This window comes from Hesperophylax consimilis, chromosome 21 (genome assembly GCF_061612785.1).
Source record: "Hesperophylax consimilis isolate HC1 chromosome 21, BYU_Hcon_1.0, whole genome shotgun sequence".
NCBI classification, from domain to species: domain Eukaryota; kingdom Metazoa; phylum Arthropoda; class Insecta; order Trichoptera; family Limnephilidae; genus Hesperophylax; species Hesperophylax consimilis.
In genome coordinates this window covers 29,580,267-29,604,728 of record NC_142856.1, presented here as the reverse complement: position 1 = coordinate 29,604,728, position 24,462 = coordinate 29,580,267, and the positions used below count along the sequence as shown (strand labels likewise).

The 24,462-nt window shown below is 32.7% G+C and overlaps 1 protein-coding gene across 1 annotated transcript in view; it reads right to left on the bottom strand.

Moving 5' to 3' along the window:
* rk (G-protein coupled receptor rickets) overlaps positions 1–24,462 on the bottom strand; it is a 564,913-nt gene that overhangs the window by 440,041 nt on the left and 100,410 nt on the right. Inside the window, exon 3 of the mRNA XM_089644727.1 lies at positions 11,401–12,219. Coding sequence (XP_089500853.1) covers positions 11,401–11,930 — 530 coding nt within the window. The 5' untranslated portion in view covers positions 11,931–12,219. The remainder of the gene's footprint in view (positions 1–11,400; positions 12,220–24,462) is intronic.

Below are 24,462 nucleotides of genomic sequence, written 5' to 3'. Positions count from 1 at the left end.
GTTGAGTCAGTAACATATAGGTAAAATAGGTAACGTAATAAACATCAAAGTGGTCCTTCAACAAATAAAACAACATTATTTGATATACGTAGACTATAATTGATGAACAAATCATAATTATTATAACTAGAGCAAGCATCTAAGCTTTTGCCAAAAGCTATTTTGCTGCCAAATTTCGCATATAAAGCTCTGACACCATTGCATGGCCGACCAGAACACGGAGTTGTCCATTATCCTATCTTATTAATAATATCAAACTAGTTAGGTTCTTATGCAAAGAACACCTATACTGAATACTGACTAACGAATACGATTTATAATAATATTTAGGCAGTTAAGCAGTTAACTAAACTAACAACAAAATTAACCTAAAGTACAGACCATCATACAACTCTGTCTTGGTGCACATTACTTGCTTCATTCACATTTACACCCTCCTTGGTTTTTCTGGTTATTAATATTAGGTTCACGATGCGGGTATTTTAAGAATTATAAAAATAAAGGTTTATCATTAGGTAATGATCTGCATGCTGTAGGCACCGGTAAAAGTTTATCACTAAGAAATGATCTGCATGTTGTAGACATCAGTAAAAGTTTATCACTAAGAAATGATCTGCATGCTGTAGGCATCGGTAAAAGTTCATCACCAGGAAATGATCTGCATGCTGTAGGCATCGGTAAAAGTTTATCACTAAGAAATGATCTGCATGCTGTAGACACCAGTAAAAGTTTATCACTAAGAAATGATCTGCATGCTGTAGGCATCGGTAAAAGTTTATCACTAAAAAATGTTCTACATCGGTAGGAATCGGTTAAAGTTATGTGACATACATGATTTTATGATTTTGAGCTAGAATTCCCTCTCCAAACACAAGAGCCTTATTTCTTTATGGCGAGGTAAGGGTACTTTTATTTCATATTTTGTGTAATATGTAAAACAATGTTTTTTTGTAAACAATAAATAAAAATAAAATAACGCCAATTGTAAACAGATCACAAATAAACTATCAAAATTGGTGTGTAAAAAAATATGAATACCCGAAATAAAATATAAAAATAATTTTTTTACTCCATTTGGTAAATTTCACTAAATCTAGTTCTTTTTCCATCTATAATCTAAAATTTAAAAAAAGATCGTATAACAATTTGTCTCGATTTGATTTTTCGAGCTTAAAACAACTTAATTTTGTAAATTTAACTATTTCATGTCAACATTTCATCATCTCGTGGTTTTGTAAACTTTTCTAAAGTTGAATTATTACGTACAATTTTGTAATGATAATCAGGGTTGTTTTCTGAGAAACAAACTGAACTTACAACAATAACGTAGTTATTGCAAGTTATTTCAAAGTCGGTAAAATAACTTGTTGAAGAAGTGTTACTATCTAATTAAAACTTTACCTAGAACCTAGGTATTTATATTTTAATCTAGATGGAGGTCTTATGAATTCTTCGGACTGCCATGACCATGCGCTTAAGATCCTTGGCTCCTAATCTAGTGATGGGTCATCAGTCTTGACTCATTTTAAGCCACGGTCTTAATATTTCAATTGAGAGTAAATTGAACGACTTCTTAATTTAACGGGAGCCGAGAGCTCTTCACTGTTCACGTCTCTGAGTATGTAATAACAATAAATAATCCGATCATTTTAATTGCGCCGTTTTTCTAAAATATCTCCTAATCAAAAAGAGTAACCTTTTAATTGAGCTGTGGTTCGGTTTACCGGGAGTCGTACAAATACGGCACATCATAAAGAGCTAACTCAATCCGCATCACTGGACGACCAGATCCATCGTACCTCCGGCTTTCTATCTTCATGCTGGAGTACCTGGAAGACCCATGGTACTGAACACCACCCACAAGTCCAGTCTTTGCTAACGCGGTGTAGAGCCACTGACTTTATCACCATGTGCACTCGATCACCGTTCATCTCCGTTTCATCTGGTGCTGACCATCGACCTGGAGGATTCAATCTTTGGCCTGGGGAATCCGCCACCGATCACGTCCACTTCAGACTCGAGCATCAGTTCAGTTCAGTCTTCTCTACGACCAAACTGACACAATAAACGCCGTGACACAACACATCATATTTCATTCGTCTCACCTTACCATCCCCAAAAACTAAGTTAACAAAAAATAGAGATAATTCTTCTTGATAATTGTATACAGTAAACGTATTTCTCTAATTTTATAAGAGAAATTTGTGGTAAGCCTATTAAGTGCATTTCATTTTGACAGTTCGCAAACTCAAATTAACCCTAATTCTACTAATTATTTTTTTTCATTCAAATTTTTCGAACAGCTATTTAAAATTAAAAATATCTCTTCTTATATATTTTTTTTTAATACCTGTAATAATCAAGTAGGGTGTACACATAAACAGAAATAAAAAAATACCGCAATTTCAAATGAACTGACAAGCAGATTTTGCATGTTTATAAAGTTAACGATTTTTTAATAGTTTTAATTTTATAAATCCTAAAAGTATGAAATAAAGAGCAACATATAGGTGAACTCATTGGCTATTTAGCATTATAAACAGTTTATATGTCTCAACATTAAAATTCAGAGGTGTGATTTTTTAATGAGGAAGAGTAATTTAACACATATTCCAGGTATAGACGCGATCGCTCGAAAGGATATTCCCACTTGCTCCGGTTCAATAAAAATAAAACTTACCGGATTGGCAATAACAATGCCATGCCAAAACCAAATAGAAAATATTCCGCTTGAAAAGTGTTTCAAGGAATTTTTAACGAAATATAGTCAACAAATATCTTCTCTTCTATAAAGCCTTTTCTAAAAATGGCTTCCGTTCGTTCAAAATCTTATCTCTTTGTCTCTCAGTCTGAACTCGACTCAAATCTTTCGTGTGAATATGAAATTTACCCGTATTAATAAATGCCCAAATGAAATTAATATCTATTATAATTCACCTTTCTTTCTAATGCAAGTAAATTTCATTCAAATTAATTTGTGTTATTTCAGAATTTATTTTTAAATAGTGTATTAGAGTAGGGACTTATACTTGCGGTACGTTTCAAACGTACGTTTTTGGTAAATTCTTTCAGTATCACACTTGTGAAAGACCACCATTCAGAATAAAAATAACAATGACGTTACAATAAATGTATATATAACGACGCATTGTAGAAATCTCAATGTGGCAAGTAAAAAGTACGTCAATTGAAGTTCCTTCAATTTCGTAGATTTAGAACTAAACTTTGACGTATCTTAGTAAAACTTTATTTAAAAATACTAAAATGCCTCCGTGTGTGATGAGGAAGTATTTTAATTTCCCGGCAAACACTAGTAAATGCCAAGGAATAACATTTTATTTGTAAATACAAGCAAGTAACTTTGTATTATCGATTATTATAAATAATTAATTTGTTTCCCGCCAGTTGAGGCCGACTAGAGTACATATCTAGGCTCAAAACTGCCAAATTATGAAGCCACCGCTATTGCTAAGTAAACGTCACAGTTTGAAATAGTCTAATTACTTTGTTTATTTATATGCTTGGAGAAAAACAACATTCAAATCAGCGGTTACAACTATCAACAATAGCCGCCATTTGCAATCTGTCGTTGCTCTATTATGTAACGGTACACTGACTTGATCACTTGACACCTCAAAATTCGTTAGCCCAACAGATCTGTGGTCTATTCAGCCTCAAGGTAGTTAGTATTCGACGCAACTTCGTTTATTTGTTCATACACATATGTATTTTTTAATGTCTATCTGTGTCCTAAATGAACAAAGTTTAAATTAAGAATTTACTGGAAACATTAAAGTGTTTTTTACTTGTACATTTCAACTAAGTTTTGTTAGTCAATAACAAATCTAGATATTTTCAAACATCATTGGAAAATAGCATTCTTTCGTATCAAAACATTACATCCCATTGGTTTTAAAAATAATTTTATCAGTGTTTACATTACTTACTAATAAGCCCAAGGAAATAATAAACAATTCTGGTTACTTAAAATAAATATAATGTTGACTTAGTTTACACGTAACCCTATTCATCGTATCGATATAAAACAGAATTAGCACATCAAATATAAATTTATGGCCAATTCTCTGCCAATTATTATTACGCGTTTAACGCAGCAAAATAAATATTATTTTTCCTATGGAAGTATTTTCATTTATGGTAAAATATCTATGTCGAGTTACCCAATATTTATTATGATCAATACTAGCGCAGACCCGTGAAAAAACACGGGATATTATGTTAAATTTATTTATTATATTACATCGGTGGATGTACGGTGCCTGTTTTCACTAGGAATTCCTGTGTTAAGAACAGGCGTAGGTTAAAAATAAAGTTTTTATCTTAGCTCTTTGTAAATCGAAGATTACAAATGTCTTTATATCTGTCACAGGTTACATCTATATGATAGATAAATCACAAGCGTACTCAACTGTAAAGTTGTTTCAAAATTTTAAAGCAATCGGTGTAGAACTTTGGGATAATTATTAATTTATTTTGAACAAACAAATATTTAGGACGGGTTGTTTCGGAGAATTTGAAGAATTCATAAAATTTCAACGTTCGTTTTCGGGTTCTGTGAAAGTCCTATGCAAGTTCTGTTATTTTAATTATTTAGTAAAGTCTGAAAATCTATTTAATAATGCCACTTAAAAATTTACATGGTAACCTATTAATGGCCCATTTAGTAATTTTATTTATATTAAATTTGGATAAAAAAAAAAATTTAAAAAACCACTTTCATTTTACAGAATAATTTTTTAGCAATTTTAACAGTATTTGGTTCCTTAGAACGGGCAATCTGCCTAGCTAGGGACTAATATCGACACAAAATTCATAATAACACTTGTAATTATTTTTAATATACAGTTGCTGCAATGTTATTATTTTGTCATTTTTGCTAAATACATGTATCTAATGTTATGTTATAAATAAATATGTCATTATAAGCCAATTGCTTGACAGAACTGAAATAATAACAGAACTTGATAAAATTTTCAGAGAACTTGAAAATTAACTTGAAATTATAAATTATAAATTATAAATTATAAATTATAAATTATAAATTATAAATTATAAATTATAAATTATAAATTATAAATTATAAATCATAAATCATAAATCATAAATTATAAATTATAAATTATAAATTATAAATTATAAATTATAAATTATAAATTATAAATTATAAATTATAAATTATAAATTATAAATTATAAATTATAAATTATAAATTATAAATTATAAATTATAAATTATAAATTATAAATTATAAATTATAAATTATAAATTAAAAATTATAAATTATAAATTATAAATTATAAATTATAAATTATAAATTATAAATTATAAATTATAAATTATAAATTATAAATTATAAATTATAAATTATAAATTATAAATTAAAAATTATAAATTATAAATTATAAATTATAAATTATAAATTATAAATTATAAATTATAAATTATAAATTATAAATTATAAATTATAAATTATAAATTATAAATTATAAATTATAAATTATAAATTATAAATTATAAATTATAAATTATAAATTATAAATTATAAATTATAAATTATAAATTATAAATTATAAATTATAAATTATAAATTATAAATTATAAATTATAAATTATAAATTATAAATTATAAAAATTATATAGATGAAATTTGAAGAATCGTTCAAATTCTCCGAAACAACCCGTCATTAGATTTTTGTTTCTAAAGTACATAGTAAGATAGATTGCATTTTATTTTTCCAGTTTGAATCTATCAATTGGTGCAGAATTTATAGTTTCCGACAACGAATTATAATATTGTATTGGATTTGTCCTTTTTTGGTAGCCTATTTTCATTGAACGTTCTTGTATTATGTTTGTGAATGTACTTATCTCTGAATAGTATAAAACAAGTCGCTATCCACGTCTGACTGTTTCTGCGCTTAGTTCTTCTAAACCACACAACCAATTTTGTTAGGGTTTTTATTTTTTTTTAAATACTTTCTTCCTATAAGTTTATATATATATAATACATGCATACATTAAAAAAAATAGAAATAAGTTGATGTTTTCTAATCAAATCTGACGCTGGCTAAAACGTAGAATATCATCATAACCTCAAAACATTACCCCAGAGCATTCATAAGTCCCGGAGCAAAGCCTTCTAAAAGTCAGCTAGTTGTATTTAATTTTCTTTTTAAAAAAATTGGTAATAGGTTGTTTATTATTAAATGTATAAATATCATCGAGTTCAAGATCAGTATCTATTTCACTGTTAGATAATTTAGTTCCTTTAACATTTTAGATCCTTTTGAAAATCTATTTATAAATAACCTAAATAACAAAACAATATTATATTAAACATCACAATACCATTTTCCATTCAAAATATAAGACAATATGCATCGTATCGTTGGAAACAAATATTTACAAACTGGTTTTAATAAGATCGTCGATGTTTGATCTGTCTTGGCTGATGATCCAAGATTTGACGTCTATTTATATTTAGAATAATTTGTGTTCTATGTAATGGCCAGTGGAAGTGCATTCATTGTATAGCTTTGCTGCAAAGTATTTAAAATTTCTTTGGCCAAAAGTTGTTTTAGCGAAAGGGACAAAGTAAATCTAATTTGCTGTTAATGATAGAACGTCCAGCGTCCTGCCAGCAGGACTTTACGTACTACCGGTAGGACGTAAGTTTTTTGTTTATATGCGGCTTTGTAGGCCTGCTAGCAGGATGCCGTTAACTGCATTGCATAGTGCGTCTCTTTCTGATTCAGCGAGTTTTTGAATCGTATTTCTGCGATCAGTCTGGCCAAAATGGCGGCGAGTATAAGACGTGGGGTCCGCGTTCGCGTCAAAGCCACGTATTTCGACGAAAATGATGGCCTAAACACATGGAGTCGCAAACATTTTGGTGATAATTACGACATTAGTTATTGTTGGGGCACTGTAAAAAAGTTAGAAAACAATTATGCAAGGGTATATTGGGAAATTGACAAAAAAATATCAACCGTGCCCGTTGGAGTTCTAATTGCTGAAACCGAAAATGACAATTTAGTGGAAGCAAATACAAATGAAGAACATTGTAAGTACAAACTTTCTTATTTTATTCATAGGCTTACGTTTATAGTAAGCCTAGTATATTCCCATAGAAAAAATAGTACTTGGAGGTTGCTTGTTCGTTTCCATTATTTACGTGATTGACAATTTTTTTTTGACAGGCACAACATAAATTAACTTTGCTAAGTTTGACTTGTATGGGTATGTATGCGTATGTATTTGCGTGTCTGTGTGTGTGGGCGCGTGCTTGCCTGTGTGTCTGTGCCTGGGTGTGTGTGTATTAAAAATATTTTTATTATTTTTTAACTGATAAACTTTATTAATGTTTATAAGACAAGGTTTTTATGCATATCACAAAGGATTACAAATTATTATAAGCAATAATTATTAGCCAGAAACACCCATACAAATTGAAAAAATCTTCCGAGAAGATATAATAACTGCCGACGACGAAAAATAATAATATTTGACAATTCTAAGTATTCACCAATAAAATGTAGACATAATTTGTCGCGACGCTATCTAGTGGGGAATTTAGCAAGTAAAATTGCCTTCCCTACTATAATAAAGTATGTTGTTCTTAGGTGAAATAATAAAATAAGCAATAGTTGTTGAACGAAATATTTCTAATACATATTGAATAATTTGACGGGACAGGAGATAGGCCGGCGTAGCTCAATGGATCGATCACCTGACCGGAAATCAGGAGGGTGTGAGTACCGTCGCGACGCGTCGGCGGTTATTATTTCTTCTCGGAAGATTTTTTCAATTTGTATGGGTGTTTCTGGCTAATAATTATTGCTTATATTTATTTGGAAAATAATTTTAAGTTTAAATATATTGAGTACCTACACCCCTTTGCGTCTGTTGATCACTAATAATGGATTTTTTTTCAGCATCGTCTGAATCGGGTTCTTCTTCTTCGAGCGAAGATGACGAGACAAGTATTTCAGTACATCCGAATTCAAGTACAAGCAACGTAAATTCTGCTCGAAATACAACAGTTGCAAAGGGTGTTACCTGGACTTTTCATGAAGCAATACGTGTCGATCAACGACAACAAGGCTATTTCAAAGCTACCTTGCTAGTACCATTGGGGCCCGCACGAAGTATCAAGGATGCATTTTTCATGATATTTCCGAGAGAGAAGCTTAGTTACATAGTCCATTGCACCAACTATTCGTTTCCAGCAAGACAAAAACTGTTGAACGAGAAGGAATTATTAACTGTTTTTGGCATATTATATGCTATGACTCTTCAAGAACTTCCAGATCGACGATCCTATTGGAATACCACCTCTGATGGAATATATCCCCCTGCAAATTTTGGACAAAGATTTGGTATGAGCCGCCAAAGATTTGAGATCATTCTCATGGCATTGCGCTTCACACAATCCTCAGACCTTGATTTTTCTGATAAATGGCGTAACACTAGAACATTAGTAACGATGGTGAATGATAAACTAAAAGATACCATCCATCCTGGGTCAAAAATAACTGTAGATGAATCCATGTTCGCCTGGTATGGAAGGGGTGCGTACTTCAAAAACGGAATGCCAGCAGTTATGAAGATTAAAAGAAAACCAAAAGGAGTCGGTTGTGAAGTAAAAACAGCGTGTGATAGTGACACAAACATTATGATCAGAATGGAAATTAATGAGGGCAAAGAAGCAATGAGTACGAAGAAATGGCAAAGAGAATTTGGCGCAGGAACTGCAACTACTTTGAGATTGACAGAGCCATGGTATGGTTCTGGCAGAGTTATAGTTGGTGACTCTTGGTTTGCTTCAGTCAAAACAGCTGTGGAGTTATTCAAAGTTGGATTGTATTTTATTGGACTGGTAAAGACAGCACATAGTTTCTATCCTGTGTCTGAGATGGCAGCTCAGTGTCCTACGCATAAGGGGGCATCTGTTGTGAGTACAGCAGAAAAAGACTCTGTGCAGCTCACTGCCTGTGCCTGGAGAGACAAAAAGATTCATACATTTGTAGCCACTTGCGAAACGACACTGCCTGGCCTGCCATCACGCAAAAGAAGGTGGGACGATGAAGGAAATTTATTTTACCGAGAAGTCGATCGGCCTAAATTAGTCCAGCAATATTTTGACGGGGCTGCGGCTATCGATATTCACAATCACATTAGGCAGGATGGATTGGCATTGGAGAAAGCTTGGGGCACACAAAAATGGGAACATAGAATATATGCCTCAGTTCTGGGCATTATAGAAACGAATGCGTATTTGGTTTTTAATAATTTCTTTCGCTCCGAACATGATCAGGTGTCTCACAGGTGGTTTACTACCAACCTGGTATTAGCTCTAACTATTAATGACGATGATAACCTACAAGAGAATGAGCCGCCACCACACGAGAACATCGCTCACAGCGGAGAACACATTCTTGAGGCCCTGTCAAAATCAGATGACAGAAAGAGAGTTCAACGCAAATGTATAGTTTGCTCCAGAGTCAACAAAAAACAGCAGAAGGCGAGCTTTTTTTGCAAGACATGTGGTCCGCGATGTGTTTTATGCTCTCCACAGACAGGAAGAAACTGCTTCACCTACCATATCGCGAATGGAATTCCAGCATAATCCTTTTTTTAATTTTCTCAAAGTAAATACAATTTTCACTTACGTTTTTTTTTCTTCATTTTCTTGTTTATTTTCTACCCTGTTATATTAATAAGCGCCCATGTCTTATTTTATTATACCTTTTTTTAATTTTCTCAAAATAAATACAATTTTCACTTTCGTTTTTTTTTTCATTTTCTTGTTTATTTTCTACCCTGTTATGTTAATAAGCGCCCATATCTAATTTTATTAAATAAAATACAGAAAGTTTGTCACCTCTGCCTATTTTTAACATGCATAAAAGTCGAGTACTGCTAGAAGGACAGCCTCTTATATTCATACAAAAACCGCAAAAAATTGCGTACTGCTGGCAGGACGCACACTCGTCGAATTGTCCTTCCGGAAGCTCCTTCCGGCAGGACAAGGGTTTGGACGTTCTATCATTAAATAATAACGCTTTCTTGAAATGAAAAAACCATAAGAAATTTTAACAAAAGCAACACAAATTTCAAATGTAGAATTAAATAAATTTTATATTGATATAATATCATCTAGGTAGGTACTTTATCGCTTGTCTAAATTCTTGATTCAATCGGTTCTGACTTTGAAATTGAAACATGAATTATAAATAAATACCAGAGTTACAATCACTCATATACACACATAACCGAAATTAGTATTTTTTGTGGTTGTTTTTTACATTAACCACACACTGGAGGCTCTGAAAAAAATAATTTCCCTCAGGACCTATGTCATCTTTAGGGATGCTGTGTGGGGGGTCGTTTTAAGGAAAGGAAGGAGATGAAGTTCTGGGAAGGAAAAGGTATGAGAAAGGGTGGGTAGGAATCTAGGGATCAGTTTTGATATAATATATTATAATGACGGATTGTAAGGCGGGCAAGAGAAACCAGTTGGAGAGGTTAAAGGGTCTCCCCAAAACAGCCTCTTCCGATCTGGCACGCCACGCAGCTGGTGAGCAGGTGCATCCTGAACACACCTCACCCGATGAACTTAAGCACCCCTGCTAAAACACCAAACGCAGCTGACCACTCGGAGTAGCATTTGGCAGAGGTGTTGGCTATCCAATAAATAATTTGATGGATAATTGTCCCCGTGCCTATATTTCTACAGTGATTTAGTTGAAGAAAAACTAACTATCCCGGGTAACGCAACAATTATTATTTCATCTAACTAAACTTATTAAAAAAAAACAATGTATGGCTTGTGTAATGATGGAGTACTGCCAAAGCAGCGCACCCAATAAAAGTTAGGGATTTGATGTGTAGATAGCAACAAAGCGAAGCGCCACTGTGCTTAGATGTAATTTGCAGTACTCGGGAGAAATGGACTTTGCCCTCACGGTAAATTAACAGGTTTTATTAATAAATCGTAAATTTAAAAATGTTTTATCGATATGCCTTGATAATAATCATAATAATACAAAGAATTTTCGTTGTAATGCAAAAATATTCGGATTTTCATTAACACGTACTCTGACATTCTGATAATATATTCGTTATTTACTAAAAGTTTTTCAGGTACCTGTTCATTCAATTAATTTTTAAGGCCTGCAATCTTGTTTATAATTGGAATTTCCATTTCAATTTGAATTTGAAGAGATTCTTAATAAGATAGCAATAGTCATTTTTTTCCTTGTACGATGTTGGTTCCTTGATTCCATTATCTGTGGTTTGTCAAGTTAATCATCTATGAAACGAAATATTGCTTGTAGAATTATTTACTATCTTTAAGAAAAATAAGAAAATACTTACAATTTAGTTAGTGTCGACGGTAGACTGGAAGGCACCTCAAGAAAGCCTGCAGCTTTACAAGTCAACTCCTTTCCATCGGCACTGCACCGACACTTTGACTCGAAACCAGAACAATACGTCTTCACTTCACCAACTTCCAACTTTTTATCAGTAATAACTTTCCCCTTTTGACTAATCTCCATTTTAACTTCGTCCAAATACTCCTCGTGAATTGATTCGGCTAACTTAACACTTTGCACTTTGATCGGAATTATTCTTTCTTTAATTTCACCATCGGCCGGTAAAGCCTCTGAATAGAATTTGGTATCAAAAGTGTTAAACATACCATTTTCGTAATAATCACCATCGTACGCAGGTGTCGTCTTAACACTTTCCTTGATTAGTTTATCACTCGGAAACGCTTTGCAAAATGGTATTAATGCAAAAACAGAACATAGAAGCATGAAGAAGCAAGCTTTTTTCACATTTGAAAGCTTTTTGTTCGCGATTCGAACCGTCGAAACGAGCTTTAAACGCCCGGAAGGGCTCATACTGTATTATTTTTAGGCAAATTTTAAAAAAATTGCAATATCACACTAAATTTCAGCTAAATACACGATTAAGTATGAAAAAAATTGACTCATTTTCTTTAAAATTCTTATTTTTTTGGCTGTCACATTCAAGTACCGCACTCTGGCGGTGGTGTTGGGTGGCAGAATTTAAATTTGAAAATGGAACTGGCGTTCTGTGTCATTATACAATATGTCACTTCATTGGATGCATCCAATTTCGTTGATTACAGGCGATGCACAGTAGTTGAAGCCATGCTGACCGAACAACCTGGGGACAAAATAAAAATAGATTAATATTTTATACAAACACTTGGTGCACTAGAAGCATTTTACGCGAATAACTAGCATGACCAAGAACTTCAGTGCATTCAATATCAAAATTTTAACTAAAATTCTGACACTTGAGTATTACTGTGAGAAAATTTTATGTGTAAAAGTGCAATAATTACCATTATGATAACAATAAATGAGTAATTTGTACAGTGCAGTTTTTTTGTGAAAAATAACCCCAATAGCGCTGAATACCCTTTATTCATAATATAAAAATATTATTCCACATGATACTATGCGGCTGGATGTAATAAGCTTTGAGAAAAAATTGCAAAATCTGCAAATTCTATCTATATGCCAAACACAAATATTAGTAAATATAAACATATTTATAGATGTAATCTGAAAGTATGTTGCCTGTTGTATGCTGATGATGCGGTGCTGATTGCTAACGGTATGAAAGATCTACAGACTCTCGTGTCTAGGATGTATCTATGAAGAATAAGTTTATGATGAATGTAAGTAAGTCTAAAGTCATGGTGTTTGAAAGAGAAAGTACGAAAACAGTGTGCAATAAAGTTGTGAATTAGGAATACTTGGAGCAGGTGAATGAGTTTGTGTATTTAGTTTACGAAAATGGGAAGGCTGACGATATTCGAAAAAGGGTAAATGCAGGTAACTCCATTAATGGAGGACTGAACGCAGTTGGCGCTACCAAAAATTGTCCGAAGAAGCTAAGCTAGCAGTCCGCAATGGAGTGCTGGTGCCTACCCTGATGTATGAAAGTGAGGCATGGAACTGGCAGAGAAAGGTTGAAAGTATACTGAATGCTGTAGAAATGAGATCCCTGAGGCGTATGTGTGGTAAAACCATTTATGATCGTGTAAGAAATGTGAAGATCCGCTAAAAGTGCAACTCTGATGTAAGCGTAATGAGTAAGATCAAGAAAGGGTCGCTTAGATGATTTGGGCATGTAGAGCGAATAAGCGAAGAAAGGAGTGTAAGGAGAATGAATGGTAGCAGAAGTCGGGGATGCCCGAGGAAGACATGGCACGACCAATTGAATCAGATACTTGAGTCGGGCCATGTCAAGAGTCAGAATAATAGAAGAGTATGTATGAGATGATGTATGAATGTAAATGAGGCAAAGAGTGTGTGACAAGACCGAGTTTTTTTGGCGGTCCGTACTCTCTGCCTACCCCTGCGGGGAAACGGCTTTATGGTTAATTAGTTAGTTATAGATGTGTTAAGTACATTAATTATGTATGATATATAAAATATGCATATATGATATAGTATAGATATTTTAGTTAAGTTAAGCATAGAGAACTTACGACTGTAGTCGTCACCACGATATCATACGACATAGCAGACGTTCTAGCACAGCAATGACAGTATGAGAAATAGTATGACAAGAGAAAAAGTACCATCGAATGTTCATATATAATCGGGCTTATATAAGTCGGTACATCATAACTAAAATACTATTATAAATTTTAAAATAATCGTATAAGTAAATTTTTGGTTATATTAACCGCACACACGCCATTACTTTTGTTTCATATTTAATGCGTACCTACCTATATTTTTTTGTTTAAAATTTAAACTGGTGTTAAAACAATGAAAAGAGAATTATTTAGTATTTACTTTTAAATAATACCTAACACCACTGGAGCGTTTTTGGCCATATTTTGGCCAATTTCCAACACCTGCGAGCGTCCGCTTGCTATAATGTGGCCTATTAAAAAATATTTTAAAAAATGTGTTATATTTAATTACCTTTGTTCTTAAATGTTAAGAATGTTGTAATAAGAAATCTGTTAATGGATGATTTATATGTCGTACAATTATAATTTAAAAAAAAAAACAAATATACTTCGATCTGTATTCGTTTGCCAGGGCGATTGAATAAGCTGCTTTCTTACTGTGCAGCAAACACTAAAGAGATAGACCGATATAAGTGTCTTGTGGGAGTGTCCGTATTTCTGAAGAGAGGTGAATATATTTTTACTTCTGGTGAAACTGAACAAACGTTTTCAAATATCTCAAAACTACTTTGAAGAGATAAAAAAACAGTTTTTCTAGGAATTTTAACTGATCAGTGATTGTGAATAACATGTAGAGAGTTTTGTCTGATACTTAAAACATTTCTGGAAACGTAATGGAAGCCTTCGGATGGTGAAATTCCCAAGTGAAAACGAATATAGTATCAACATCACTAAAGTTAATCGAATTATTTACAAAACGTTGGTACATTTTAAAAATATTTAATAATACAACGGCAAATAATGGATACCTGATAGTAGGTACATATTATAATATTTATCAGTAATGTGTTTCGTGTTATAAAGGCGGAATCCTCCAAGGGATTTCCATTTTTTTTTCTATATTAACTTTTAAACCCTGTTAAAATACTTAAACCCTATTAAAACTGTAGTTTGTGAGCGTTTCGTTCTTAAGTTCAACAGCTCAGCTGTGGAACAAGCTGCCGGCCTCTGTGTTTCCTCCCTCCTACAACATGGGACTCTTCAAAACCCATGTTCACCTACCTACAAGGTCAATCTTGACGTATTCGTCAAACTTTAACCAGTTATTTATGGGTTTATTTGAAGTAAAAATGTTGACGGCATGATGGTTTCAGAGGGTTTTTTTTTCATTTAAAAATATAAATAATCAAAAGTATTGAACAGTTAGGGTCACGTCGGAGTATTTTTCACCAGAGCTATACTGCGAGTATTAGCACTCATATACATGTTGCATAGATAGGTACCTTTTTTACATTAAATCCACACAGGAAGCCTCAAGGAAAATTATTTTCCAGGGCCTTTGTCATCTTTGGGGATGCTACACGGATAAAAATGAGTACTGCTTTTTATCAAAATAATGTTAAAAATGACCATTTCCTAATAAAATGGTCATTCAGAATATATCTGAACACATGTTCACGAAAGTGGCCTTGCCCGAAAAAATATAATGGACGAGATTTTTACGAAAATTTAACTGTGCACCCCAGGATTTGAAGCCTCGACATCTGTATTCGTAATCAAGTATAATTACTACTCTACCATAGAGTAGTTTGTAACTGATTTTGAAGAAAAATTTCGATTGTAGGTAATATTGATCTGACGTTTATAATATCTCGTACTTAATCAAAATAATTGAAACTTATTTTAAAACAATCATATCACTTTTCTTTATCCAATTTATGTAACAGGATATTCCATTTAGTAGTAAGTGTTCGAACCAAGGTGACCATTAGCAATTATTTTGATCTCCCTGTTTTATAGCTCAGGAAGCTAGGCCCATGTGTTTTAGTTAGCCAATAGCCGGTCTAGGCGCGTGACGAAGTGATATTACATATCGCGCTGCTAGGCGAGTGAATGAAATAATATAATGTATTGGGTTGACAGGGAACGGAATGGACTTGGAGCGGGTCCGAGTGCTAGTATTTACAAGGCAATACCATGTATGCTTTGTTGATGATAACGTTTGTTGAAATATGTGATTTTATTTCTAATTTCAGGTATTTTGAGGTTTAAACGAAAAAAAAAACTGAAAAAATATAAACGAACATCACTTCAAATTCAGTTTGCAATGTTTTCTGTGAATTTAAAATGAGCTACATACATCTTGTTTCTTAATTTTCCGTAAAAACAAATACTGTTTTAGAAACTAGATAAAATTATTTTTCTTTCCGGTTAACGCATTTAAAATAAACATTCCTTTTTCCAAATAATATTTTTTTTATATCAAACGTTAAAAATGTTGTTAGAAACGCTAACCACATTTTTACTTAATTTTTTCTCCGATCGTAAAAAAATTGAGAGAACACGATATTTCAAAAAGACGTTAGTTTTGTTTGGGGAATTCGTAAGAAAACTGTAATTTCACTTTTATCTCGTTCATTCAATTTTTAAAGTTAAAAAGATTGTTACGATAGCGACGCGAAATATGAATTATTTATTTTGGCTATTTTTAGGATTTTATTAATGGTATCCACTACAAATATTTTAAGAAAATTGGAAAGATTTTTTCTTTCTAATATAAAATTACGTATTTTCGCGTGAAAAAAAAAAGATAAAAAATATTTCACGAAAACAACGGTGAAATTCAAATAGATATATTTAAAAATATATAACACAGAAAACACCCATTTCGTCCAAGTTTTCGATAAAAAAAATTGGTTTGGATTACAAAAGTCAAATCATTCTATGTATATTACAAGCTTATTTAAGAATATATAAAATTTATAATTTTTATCCGCCAAATATTTTTCAGTATTTTTGCAATATTTTTGTATGAAGTCATCGTAGTATCATTGTTTCGTTAGTAGGTACTAACTAATAAGGGTTCCGACAGATGGCACTGATTGTTATATAACACAAACGAGTCATCTCTTGAATGCGCATACATCACACATGTACATATTATGTGTAGCCTAAAGACAATATTAAATAGTCTGACTTGAGTTAAATTTGTCATACTTATTTTCTGCTTTTGACACTTTATAGTATGCTGTCGTTACCGTGTGAGCGGCGCTGCAATGTTTAGCCGTATTTTTAGATGTCAGAATTGATTTCTTGCAATAAGTTCAAAAATTATATATGATGCGAGTAAAGAAGGTGCTTACGCCCATATGTAATGCACACCTCTGCTAATGAACTATACACGTAACATAAATACTAACACGCATGACAATGACAAAATGTGTGTTACTCAATAATGTTTTCATTTTATACTTTAGCCCTCTGGCATGATAAAAATCAACACAATTTAAATTATAATTCCCTTTACTTTGATAATATGGCCTTGGAACTTATTGCCTAGGGGATTTTACCTTAATTGCTCTATTACCTGTTACTCAGATTTCATATAGTTGCTAATTGAAGATATTATCTCCGAACGTACACGTGGTTTTCTATGTGCTCATTTCCCATAAATAATAGACAAAGTGTAGAATCGTGACGTCTTGAAGTGATTCATTATTTTCGGTGCCCTTTTAATCTGATTTTCTCCAGCGACGTGACACCATAGTAAATATTATAAATCAGAGGCGTTACTACAATCAAAAAGACCCGAAGACATTAGAAAAGACAAACAAAATGAAAGCTAGTTTTTATTATATCTTGATGAAGCTTGGTTTATGCGATACCGCTCGATATGCAAAGTAATAAATAAAGTTTGTGGTTATATCCAAAGTATTTGATTCTTTAAAAAAAATAAAATGCCTAACCACAAGGTGATTGCTTCGTATGAAAAAATAAAAGCTCGTTTTGAAACTCATTTTCCTGTCAATTTTTCCCCTAATTCAAAATCACACTTTCTTTGGAACTCTAGACAGGTTCGGTTCCAGTGGAGAATCACTTTAAAAAGACATTCTTACCCTTTTTTACTACACTGGGTCCATGCGGACTCAACCGAAAAATACATTTTTCTCTCCAGTTATCGGTGTACAATGTACATGTACATACCAAACAACAACTGCCCCCGGTATCCTCCTTACTAATCAATGCTGTTTGAAACTGATTGGGAACAGGACACTATTTGTCGTAGTTTTCGAGATATTTAGCAAGTTGGGTCCGCACGAACCAGAGGGGGGTTGATACGTTTGTTTCCTATTTCCTTGACAACGTGGCTTATCATACACGAAAGTCTGCCGAACCGTGGTCTAGATTGTTGTGTATAGCATTATGAAAATATATTTTGAATTGATAAATTCTTTTGTAAATTATAGTACATTTATTGAATACATGGCAATGGTACGAGAAGTGGGATACACCTGTCTTTGAAATTGTTTGCGTACCTCTTGCAAATAATGTCAAACTTATGCAAGTATTAATTTATAAAAAAAATCCACGTTAGAGTTAAGGGTTCCTACACGTTGATTTTCTCGTTATCAGTGTCATTACTTTTTTGTATTTTGTGCTCTACGCTTTCGTAACCGATTTATGTAATTGTGCTTGTACTTTACCCTCGAGTATCGCAAAATTTTAATAAAATCAGCATTATTGCATTTTTTTGAAAATTGCAATTTTTGTTATTTAGGCGTATGTGTGGTAAAACCATGTATGATCGTGTGAGGAATGTGGATATCCGCAAAGAGTGCAAGGCTGATGTAAGTGTAATGAGTAAGATCAAGAAAGGGACGCTTAGATGGTTTGGGCATGTAGAGCGAATGAGCGAAGAAAGGAGTGTAAGGAGAATATACGATGCAAATGTGAATGGTAGCAGAAGTCGGCGACGCCCGAGGAAGACATGGCACGACCAAGTGAATCAGATACTTGAGTCGGGCCATGTCAAGAGTCAGAACAATAGAAGAGTATTTATGAGACGATGTATGAATGTGAATGAGGCAAGGAGTGTGTGCCAGGACCGAGTTGTTTGGCGGTCCGTCCTCTCTGTCTACCCCTGCGGGGAAACGGCGTGATGGTTAGTTAGTTAGTTAGTTAGTTAAATTATTGAAGTTTGAATTTACCTAGCCCTGAATTTAAACTGTCGCTCGATTGGGCGCGATTGCCTCCCAACGATCTATTTTAAAGACGTTTGTACATCAAAGAAATTCAAGTTTTGGCAAATTAACTCTAAACAAAGAAATACATATTTAACATAACACCCTTTATCATAAGGTTGAAGGTTTAGTGGTGAAGTTTGTGTATGGGTTTCAAATTGTCCAGCTATTCGGAAAATAGAACTTCTTGTACCATTGGTCAAAGTTCCAAAGGCCGGGTTGGTACCATCCGGTTCAGACAAGGTTAAATCCCCTAAATCCAGAGTTGATATATTGATAATGAATTTGACTTTTGGGTTCAATGATTTCGTCATCCAATTATGGAACACGATTTCGTTATAAAGTTCTGGGAACTGCGGATATTTTATGTACAATTCAGATTCAATTCAATGTTGGTGAAAACTTCACCTTTTTATTTTTCATTCGCGAAATTTATTAGCTGTCTTATTTAAGATACCACCTTCCGCATCATAATTTTTATGCGTACCCACCAAAAGCAATTCTAGTCAATTTACGACTCAATAAAAACATGAAACATATTTTTCAAATCACACCTAGCATGTTCAATTTATTTAGTTACGCAAAAATGCAATGAATTCAATTTTAAATTTCCCCACTTGAAACATGTCCTTCGCAACGAAAGTGAGCTCCTAGCGTAGAAAACAATATACTTACGTAGTCTTATTTAAATATATAATTGTAAAAATAAAAAATTAAAAAATTAAAAACAGGATAATATAGTATTTACTAGTAGTTCTGTGAACAGTTTGTTGACCTCCTGTCCAAAAACGTACGATTACAAATTTATCTTATTTAATAAATCAAAACCAAAATTTCTTCTGAAATAATAAGATTGGTAATAATAAATGTAATTGATTTAAAAACAATATTTTTTATCTGATACTTTTTTGAAATTCAAATTAAGGAATTATTAATTCTTTTCAAAGAATTATTTTACAAAGTAGGTATTATAATATTGAAAAAAAAGCAAATAAGAAAGTTAAAAAAAAACAAGACAAAGTCACACTTGAAAAAATAATCTTTTCTGAACCATTAGACGGCCACTATCTTGAAACGGAAACCAAACTAATTTACAGACAGAAGAAATGCAAATCGATCGAGTTAAAATAGGACTTCGCTACTCTCAAAAAATGCTGTTGCTTCAAATTAAGGAAAAACCACGCTAGTGAAACAGATGCCTTGCTTGAACACGATGATATTTATACATGAAATAATAAACAACCTTTTACCAAAATACTTTTCAATCAAATTTATATATAACAAGGAAATTCGCAAAGATAATACAAGAATGTGCAATGAAATTGGGATGCCAAAAACGAACAAGGCCAATACACAAAATAGTTAAATGAACCAAGGAATAAAACTATAAAGTCTGTACTAATCGATAGATCCAAGCAGAATTTAGGAGCCGTATTATTTTTTTGAAAATGCAATAAATACTAAAAATGTAATAATGTACGTATGTACTTAATAATAAATTCTACATTTGTAAAGCTCGGTGTACAAATGGCCAAAGTAAAATAAATTAATTAAACATAAAAAACGTGAATTTCGAAATGAAGGCGTAATAATAAAATTCCCGTATTCATAACTAACAAAATGAAAAAACCACAATAACACAACAATTTTCTTATTCGATTGAATTAATGGTTACACGGTAAGTAGGTACTCTACCGTATTGAGCATAAATGTCACTATGTACATTACACATTTTACGCATAGCCCTTAACACATCATGAAATTATAATAGTTATAGCAATCCATCTTTTGATGAATTATTAATGACAGTACTGCCGCAGTAACTAGTCGGTACCTTAATAATGTCTACACTTGCAGGGTCAATTGAGCCCTGACCGCCTTACGTTTCATGCTCGCCTGGTACCTGTACGAGATACGAGACAGATATCAGTGACGATGCCAACTTGAACAAATAAAAACAAAGTTAATCAAAATATTTTTTAGCATCGTGGACATGGGGAGAAGAGTAAAATAGTGAAAAGGAATTTTTGAAATTAACTAAATATTCAGTTTTGGTCACACAAACACATCTAATGCCAATTTTATGTATTGTTTTCAACAACACCTATCCCATAGGTCACCCTAAGTGGTTGGCTAAGTTTGGTGACTGAGTGGTGGCAAAATAACCCGGATTTACGGGATGAGGTGTGTACGTGTGTATGTCTTGACGGACTCCGTGGTTCAAGGGTAGAGCTTGACTAGCAAGCTCGCTGGTTCAAATCCCGGCGTGCGCAAGTTAATTTTATGTGATAGATTTGTGTTATTTTACAATTTATTAGTTATATAGTGTGAGATAATCTCAATATTGCCCAGGTGTAAGACCACAATTCAGAGTTCAAACGTTGCTTGAAATGGCTTGAAAGCATGTTTGGTGAGCAGATCTGACTAGCCAGGTACCCCCACCTTCCTCTTCCCCATCTCCTTCCCTTCCCCAAGAGCATTTGAGACTCTTGTTTGAATTTCACATAAAAATTTATGCGTACCTACAGTCACATCGGTCATTTATTGGTAACAATAAGAAGACGGAATGTACATTAAAAAAATTCAATTCATAACGAAATTATAAATCTACAGAAAGGTTTAATTAAACTAAACTACGTATCTGCGAGACAGTATTACAAATAATGAATTTAACTGCACGTCCCTGGTAGATAGGTTAATATTAGTAGCTTCATTATCACCGGTTCGATCACTTGCTGTTTTTATTGCCCGTGATTCACGCTTCTGATAGCTGCATGTACCTTGTAGTGGTTGCATGCGCTGGAAAATCCCATCTTATATCTATCCTTTTAACCTCCAATAACAAGTCGATATAGTTCAATCAACGAAGAATATGATATTAAAACAACTATTAATGAAACATAAAATAAAAAAGATAGAAAGATAAAAAGGTAACGGTTGCAACTGGAACCTCGAGTATTTTTAACCTGTTTTTCCTGTCCACTGTTCTATTATTTTAGAAAAAGAATTTTAAAAAAAAACAGCAAGTAAACAACTTTTTTATTCTAGGGTCGCTGAAAAAGTCTTTTTTGCTTTTCGAACTCCAAAAAAGTTGTCGACCATAGCTCCAGTTTTACCGTGACCAACACTACCGATTGATCTACTGAGACTCAAGAGGAATATAAAAGCCAAACATATTTTTGTTCTTTCAACTTCCAAAATATTAATCGAGTTGCATACATCGTTAAGATTATCTGTGTTGTCTGCGCGAGGCAAAGAATTTTAAAATAATGAGAGTCGAATTACAGTAGATCCCTGCAATAGGTAGAAAGCACCTGGCAGGATCTCATTATGTTGATCCTGCCGCACGCTTGCTAAAACCCTTTTTAACTAATGTTTTTATATTAATAATCATATAAATATATCGAATAAAAATAACAAGAGCGTTATTAAATTTGTATATATTAATAATGCATAATAACACACTTCAAGCACAAACTCCAATTCGAGTCCGATTCGAGATTTCAATTTTGTTTTAAACAGCTATTTCTTTTAAAATAATACATTTATTTATTGAGATTTTCTATATATTTGTCACCACCTCCAACTTAAAATTTTTTTATCTGAAAATAAAGCCTACTTTTGTAATAATACTCCATAAACTGAAGTTAATGTCAGTGTTTAGCCATTTAGTGATTTTTATTCGTAAAAAATGTATGTATTTTACTATATATTTTCTTTCTTCATTTTCGGACAAATCATTAATCACAAAACAAACAAAAACTTCCAAGGAAGCACGTGTTATCCGTTCTACGGGTTTATATACAGTTTCGTTTTAATAAAATATTCTTCCACACAAAGGACAAAAAGTTGTAGAGTTGCTTCAAATTCTTTAAATACATATACGTATATTTGGAAGTTGGAACCCTTACAAAGAGATTGATATTAGTATAAATTTGTCGGAAAGCCAATTCCTTTTTCTCCATTAGGACCGGCGTAGGAGGTAAAACTACCCTTCCCAAGTGTAAATAGTATTATTTTTTTTAAAGAAAGGCGAAAATTCCCGGATTACAAATAACCTGACAATATTTGAAAATCTAACCAACATTACTTATGAACATTAAAACTTACATGCACTTGATCAAATTTGCGTACTTATATCATTATAATGTCATTTTTAAATGCAGTTTCAAACAACAATTAAAGCAAACAAATCTCAGTACTAGAAATTATCGAGAAACAACTCACAACCATCTCATACGAACTAATAATTCTTCATTCAATCTATCAATTTGTGGATCGACACAAATTAATATATTTTTTTTAAATTTAGGAAAAACTATATAATAAATTAACTCTCACACTCTTCTTTGAGAAAAATTCAATTTACAGTTTTTCTTCTATCTCTAATAGGTACTGAGATTAAGACATAAAAATTCGAACAAGTTAATTGCACGACTAGGTTTGGTTTTTCGTGAATTTCACTGCAATTTAAAAAAAAATACTAAAAAACTTTAGTAGAGCAGTAATTTTTTATGTTTTTTTATCAATGTTGAACTTACGTACCAAAATAAGGTTGAAAATTGAAACGGAGATATGTACGTATAGTGTTTTAAACTTTCTTGGAATTTATTATTATTTATAGAAATTTTATATCTTGAAATTAGTAGTTATTTATTTATTTATTTATTGTTTATTTGCAAAAACAGTATGAACCAGAACATTGCAATATCGATAATTAACATTTACAAAAAAGTGAATAACAAATAGGTACATTTACAAGTGGGACAAAGAAAAAAGTTTCAAATTTAGATTTACAATTTTAAGTATTGAATAATAATATTTCACGTTTAAATACGTTGTAGGACATGTGGAAAATATCCACATTTCCTGCGAGGCAGTTAATTAACCTAGTGATTCTTCCCAAGGGCATCACCATTGGTAAGTTAGTTCTGCACCTAGGAAGAATCAAAAGCCTGTGTTGGCGGCCTCGCGCGAAATTATCCGGGACATAAAATCCTATTTTAGCCAGAATGTCTGGTATTGATACTAAACCGTTTAGTAGCTTATACGCCATCAGGAATAATGCAACATCCCTTCTGGAACTAAGGCTGCATATACCCAGCATTCTCGAGATAAATGCTGTTGGAAACAGCCATGGGTAATAACCAAACTCTCTCATGTAGAGGTATCGTAAAAACTTTTTTTGTATCTTCTCGACCATTAGTACATAGACAGTGTCCTCTGGCCCCCATACCTGAGATCCATTCTCGAGAATGCTACGCACTAAGCTAAAGTAAAGCAGCCTTATTACTGCAAGGTTGGTCAAATCTTTCGAATTGTGTATGACAAAACCCAACATCTTAGTGGCTGATCTTTTCAATATGAGCGTGAAATGTTAAGCGAATGTCGTACACAATTCCCAAGTCCTTGCAAGTCACCATGTGCTTCAGTGACGTATCTTTCATTTTGTAATTAAAATATATGGTCTTGTGTGCCCTTGTAAAGCACATCACTGAACATTTTTGGAAGTTGAACCCAAGTTTGTTATCAATACTCCAGTCAATAATTGCATCGATATCTTCCTGGAGCTTTCTACAGTCTTCTATCGATCTTATTCTCAGAAAGAGTTTGATGTCATCGGCAAAAAGTAGAAAACGGACGAATTTAATCTTTCCCTGAATATTGTTTATAAAAATTAAAAACAATAGGGGTCCTAAATTGGATCCCTGCGGCACACCAGAATTTGTAGGA